Here is a 6,636-nt window from a genome sequence, read left to right on the forward strand (position 1 = left end):
TTATGAACACCAGTCTTCAAAAGTACAACATTTTATTAAAAACACATTCGAGAATAATAAACTTGTGTTCATTTTTTCCTATACAGCATAACAATAAAATTTTTTATATACTTTTTGTGTATTTTGTAATAACAATTTTTGGTTTCAAAATAACAACAATTTCTGGTCTAAAACAGTCAGTGTGATGAAATATTTTAAATCAGTCACAAAAAGATATGTACGATAAAACTTATAAAGTTTTATAAAATTATGGGCTCAGTTTAAGCAAATTTCTGAGTCAAGTAATTATGAGAGTAGTCATATACAACAAGCATGATGGCCCCACCTGGTCCAAGCCGAAGAACTTTGGGAAGCAGGCCTTTATAAAGTGCCATAAATCTGTAAAACAAATAGATTCTGTAACATCATGTTATTGAATAAAAGGTCACTCACAGATTGCATTAACATGCACCTACCCTTCTTCCTTATAAACGGTTCTCATCGACTTCAAGGTAGTCCTGTATTTTATTTCTCCAGGCACTGGCTGAGGTCCTTGTATCCTAGATTTAGCAACATCGAATGGAATATTTATGCAGGATGCCAAACTTCCAGATACAAAACCTATGCACACCTTTTTGAAGAATTCCTTATACTGATTCTGCAAAATAATCATACAAATCATATCTGAAAAAATATTTATTTGTATGAACAGTTAATAACTTTTTGATAATACAAAATTCAAATCTTGTATTTAGGAGTTGATGATCATCATCACATTAGACAACTTTCTTTGAAGTTCTTAGAAATTATATTGCAGTTTTGGGTATTATTTTTTCTGGTAATTTATTAAAAATGTCTAAACGATTCAAAATAGAATCTTTTTTTGTGTTTCTATATCAAGATAGAAAATATTTTTTGACAATTCATATATGAAATTACTTTTTCAATGAGTATCAGATGATTCAAAGTAATATTTTCATTAATTCTGAAGATGGAGTATTCCTTATTTTTTTTAATATTACCTTTAAAGCTTTACTCATGAGAATTTTTACTTTTTTCATTCAAGAGACAGAATATTTCTAATAAAAAATATATAATGAAAGTACCATCATTTATGCATTACAAATATAAAGATGACTTCAAAAAGATTCTTTATCAAAGAAAGTTTCTGTTCTACTATGTTGACATTTATTAGTACCTAGATATTGCAGAAGGCAAAGGATGTAACCAACTCAATTTTCATTTTGATGTATCCTGACTCTTATCAAAAATGCAATGAATGAATTTTGGTACTAAAAAGTATGACCAACAAGATTTTTAGACATTATCATGTCTCCAAAGTCACTTGAAGCAGACAAATATAATGATCAAAGGTAAGTTCAGAAAACTAAAGATGACTTTAAAAGATTCTTTATCAAATAGATATTTCAGAAAGCAATGGATATAACCACTCAATTTTCATTTTGATGTATCCTGACTATCTTAAAATGCAATGAATGAATTTTTGTACTAAAAAGTATGAGAAACAAGATTTTTAGACATTATCATGCCTCCAAGTTCACTTGAAGCTGTCAAATACAGTGATCAAAGGTAAGTTCAGAAAACCTCAGTTACTTCTAACGCAACTGAAAACCACCGAAGTTCATGAAAGCCTTGGAAATAGTCAATGATATTCGGGAGGACCATGTAGATTTGATATTGCAGAACTCAAATTCAGGAAAAACTGATTATATTGCCATACCATAGTTTCAAGTATGCATATATTGGTTGCTTGACTTATTTAATAATGATTATGATAATTGTAATAATAGTTAGAAAGAGAACAAAAATTCTTATTGACAAAGGGTATTTTATATTAATAGTTTGAAAAATAGACACATAACAAAACACATATCAGTCATGAAAGATGAACCTAAATAACTTAAAACGAGACATATAACAAAACACAAATTAGTCAGAAAATAATAAATGAAGATACATCAAATCGAATGCTGCATTAGACCAGGATGATTTGAGTTTGAAATAGGTAATCTAATATTTTCTGACTGCCGATTACTATAAATCGTTTGGATGGCTTTGAAGCTGTTTTCTTATTAGGCATGCATTTTCCGATATGAATAATGCTACTACTGTCAGAATTGTATACTTAAAAATAATGGTCGACAAGAATTATTTATAACAGGGATAAAAATTAAATCATACATCACATCAAACATTACATTATTATTCTGCAAGAATAATAAAATCAACATCAACTTGGATAAATAGAGTTTCACTTGAGAAACAACACACAAGTAATAATAACTGATTAAGTTAAACCTGATCCTCTGCAAAAACAAATATGGAATTTTTACAGGGTTTGATACCGTCACCTCTGTTATTCATAATTTTTGTCAGTGTTATTGATCATGTTTTAATATTCTCATATTGAATTATACAGTACGCTAGTGATACTAATATTATAATATCAGATGATCAACTCAACCAACTTGTGAAGAACAGCAACATAGCATCCAGTGGATTCCTTCAATATTGAACACAGAAAAAACTTTATGCATAGTCTACCAAAAATTTTAAAAACGTATTCTCATATTGAAAGGAAATCTATCAAAAGTGTAGAAACCACAAAATTTTTAGGGATAAATTCAGACTGTAAACTCAGCTGGAAAGCTGGTTTTAACCAGTTATCTTCGAAAAAGTACCCACTGAAAAATAAACAGAACTCCTGCTTATGTACTATGAACTGGTTCAGTCAGCTTTACGTTATGGCTTAATTTTTTTGGAGCCATACCTTCACATTCATATTATTCACAAAATGTTCACCAACATTTTAGATACCAAATATAAGTGATCAAACAATATGAATTTCCATTCTGAAATCAATTCAGATGCATTTCTCAATTTCAGATTTCAATTTGGGATATCCAAAGTATAAGTGTACAATTTTCACTCTTTGTAAATATTCTTATAAATAACAGTTTTATCTCCATTTCTTTTACTAAATTTCATTGGTGTGTCATGACTTCAATTCGAGATATTTTTACTTGTTAGAGAAGAGCAATGGGAATTATTGGAATTTGTAAAATCTTTCATTACTTTCCTCAAGTACACCTCACTAACTATCCTACTTAACTAATAAACTGATTGATATGAAGAAAACAATTTATCAAAATCAAAATCTAACCTCGTATTCTGGTAAAAATCCTTTGACAGAATGGTAAAATCCGAAATACACCATATTGAAAACACCATTTCTAGCGATGGTGGCAGTAATCCCTTTATTCAATCCTCTAAGCCCTAGCCCGTTCTCAGTGACTATCTGCCTCGTCACAGCCCAAGTGCTAGGTATTTCCCCAGAATGTGCCTTGTTCGCCTGCAATGTCACTTTGACTACTTCAAAAGGATTGACAAGAATGGCTTCTGTAGTTCCAGCACCTAGGCCTGCTAGTGAGAATGTCTGAAAAGTACTTTGGATGGTGAAGAACCCAAATGAAGTTTGAAACGGAAAATTTTCAATCTTCATTGTGAAGTTTTTCCTTAAGAAGATTGTCTCAATAAATAGTTCTGTGTTTATTTTATAGAAAAAAATTATTGACTTCATAGTTACATCTGGACCTACAATACCATGTAAAATAATCTTCTGAAGGAAACTTGAACTGTTCTCTATTGGATGAGGGATTTTTTTGAAAATAGATGTTGCAATAAATTTTTAATATATTCGTAAAAACTATGAAGGTATACATTTTTTACGCTAGTTATGCAGAATTTTATCATTCAATATTTTCAACCCGCAGAATCCTGAATGAAATGTCATTATTGAAAGAAAGTTTATTTATTTCAAATCGTTTTCCTGACTTTCAATAAGGAAAATATGGTATTTTTTCTAGTAGATTAAAACTTAGTTGCAGTATTTTTTTTAAATAATATGTATGCAACTTTTATCTTGAATAATAAGGTTAAAACAATGAAAAAATGGACACAATTTGTCCCTTTTGTGAGGTCTGTTTGTGACCCTTCAAATGTATTTTCTTGAATTTTTTTGTCTCCCCGCAAATTTTTTTATTGATTACTTCAATTTAGAGCATTCTGAAGCTTTCCTGAATATTTCCAAAGTTTTAGGAAAAAAAGGATTCATTAGTAAGTTATCAACAGTACAAATGCATAAACATTTTTGGAATATTATAATTTGTGTGAATCAAAGTTCTTTTGACTAATTCGAAAAGATATCAATTAAGTAGTCTGTTGAAAAAGATTCCTGTACAAATTTAATTTTGAAGCATTTTGTGCAACAAATGGTAAGAAAATGGCTTATTGATTATCACATTTATGTTTCCAAATAATTTGCCTCCATTTGTTCTACTAAGATGGAGAAGATAACTTCAAATTTTGAATGAGTTTGTTCAACCTACAGAATCAAGCATAATAGAGCTGATGAGCATAACTGTTTAAATATAGTTGACACTGAGGGCATAGAAATAGGTTCTTATAAATATAGTCCTCTTGAATTACACAAAAGTTCACATTTTTATTATGTGTAAGAAAAAAACTTCAGAGAATGAAATGTTCCTTTGATATCACTTAATTTTTTATTTTAACTTCTTCACAATATCAACATTGAAGCAGTTTCTATAGACGATCACTTATATAACTGATGGTTTCTTAGGAAGGATTTGATGAATTATTTTAAGTCATTGTTTTTTCAATATACATATTGTTCTTGTGAAGTAAAACTATTGGCATGACATGTTTAGATACTGTACTTTACTATAAGATTATTAATCGAAACAAAAATTTTCAATCATACTACAATGATTTTTATCAATAAAAACGAAACAATGACTATTCCTTTCATATGCCATTTCCATTATATTTTGTATATAGATACTTTTGGATATAAACACTTGAATATTTAATCATAATAAATGAGCTCAGGTTCACTTACCAAAGGCGTGGGCGTAGGAGAACCAAACATAAAAAGTTGTTTATATTGCTCGAATGTAAAGAACTGTAAAAAAAACTGTTATATTTCAGGCCCTAAAAAATACCCTTCCAAAATATTCAGCATCATGCAAATATATAATTGAACCAAAATTTGAAGTCAGAACAAAACAATCTCTAACATTTTTGATAATCAGAAATGTTTGCAAACGTGAATGCTATTTCATCTTCTGAACGCTGGAATTTTATGAATAATTGTACAGCCTTTTCTCATGATAACTTGCAATATACAATAAATATGTTTGAAAAATCTTGAAAGGAATACATTATTTTTTCAAAACTAGTATACAGTATTAAGAAGAAAAAATGTAACATATAACAGAGTACAATAATCAAAGAGCTAATAGTGAAAACAACAAATAGGCTACAGTTCCTTAAATTAAACAACATTTAGAGTAAACTACAATGAAAAATGTGATACATTAGATAGTTAAAAATTCTACAATAATATAAAATATGGTGTTGAATGTGATCTTTCAATGGTGAGCAGCCATCAGTTAGTTTTTTGAAGTAGAGTAGATACTCCTTAAGAATTAGATGTATTATCCGTGACCCAACATATGTAGAATCAACAAGTATTAAATTTGTTGAATGTTCAATAATCAAGAAAAAATTTAATATTTTCTTACATTAACATATATATCTTTTGTGTTCCAATGGCATATATAAAATATTTTGTTGATGCTGAACATTTTGTAAGACATATTTTCATTATTATCAAGGCTACTTCTGATACTAATGATTTTGTTGAAATCCGGAGTGAAATTTCACTGTACAACTTCAACTCTGGACTCAACAAGGTTGAAGGTTAATTTATCTTCGCTAAATCAGTTCTCACGTACTTTCACAGCCCTTTTCGGGGTTTCAGCCAAAATTGGAGGTAATATTCCTTTCCAAAAAGAGAACAGTCCCTCGTGTTTGTACATCTTTCGGAAGCAATCCGCCAGACCGGTATAACTCTTTGGGTCATTTTTGTTCAAAACCTTCGACTGTATCTGGAGCCTTGTTTTCACTAAGTCAAGGGGGTGCACTATGCAAACTTCTACAAAGCCTTGAAAACCGAGATTTACATCCGAAACGAAAACAAAAAAAATGGACTTACCAGCAGAGCCCCCAGAGCCTATCTGAATGGCTGCTTCTTTCAAGATTCTTTTGGTGTCGGACATTGTAGAATTTTGAGGTTATGACGGAAAAGCTGATAGAGTAAAGTGCAATTCATCCAATGTATTTCTTTGTAAAAGGCTTTAAAGCTTGGCATTATCACAGGAGATATTTTTATCTCAAAGTTATGTAAACAAGAAACAAAACTGAATAATAACATAACCCTGAAACGTCAGCTGAGCAAATTGGGCATTTGGCATAATAGTCCTTGTTCCTGGTATCTTTTAGAGTAATTGGAAATTGTATTGTAGTTCTTTGAAATTATTAGTTAAATGAATGAAAAAAGTAGTTTTCAAATAGAATTTTTCAATTAGTTATTTGGATTGCATAAATTTAGTGCAATATACCCACAATTCAAAATGTTTCTATGATGCTTTCATTTTTTATTTTATCATAACTGCATAAGAAGTAAACGACAGTTTTGTATCATCAGGAAACACATTATTCGTAATATCCATTTCCAGATTACTATCCGTGATAAAAATTACAAATTTCCAC

General features: G+C 29.7%; 1 protein-coding gene across 2 annotated transcripts; it reads right to left on the reverse strand.

Annotated features, from left to right (window-relative positions):
* LOC111509593 (mitochondrial 2-oxodicarboxylate carrier) lies at positions 1–6,288 on the reverse strand. Of its 2 annotated transcripts, XM_023165366.2 has the most exons (6): positions 6,080–6,288; positions 5,820–6,028; positions 4,922–4,984; positions 3,164–3,436; positions 456–637; positions 1–378 (listed from the first exon to the last, which is right to left on the reverse strand). In XM_023165366.2, exons 1-6 carry the CDS (start codon positions 6,141–6,143, stop codon positions 261–263), a joined length of 909 nt encoding a protein of 302 aa, XP_023021134.2. In that variant the 5' UTR covers positions 6,144–6,288; the 3' UTR covers positions 1–260. The 2 variants fall into 2 exon arrangements, with proteins under 2 accessions (XP_023021134.2, XP_074025881.1); XM_074169780.1 differs by lacking the exon at positions 4,922–4,984.
* Between the last annotated feature and the right edge of the window lie 348 nt (positions 6,289–6,636).

Source organism: Leptinotarsa decemlineata, unplaced genomic scaffold, assembly GCF_025532065.1.
Source record: "Leptinotarsa decemlineata unplaced genomic scaffold, Ldec_3_MD MMD2_P_RNA_scaffold_6, whole genome shotgun sequence".
Classification (NCBI taxonomy): domain Eukaryota; kingdom Metazoa; phylum Arthropoda; class Insecta; order Coleoptera; family Chrysomelidae; genus Leptinotarsa; species Leptinotarsa decemlineata.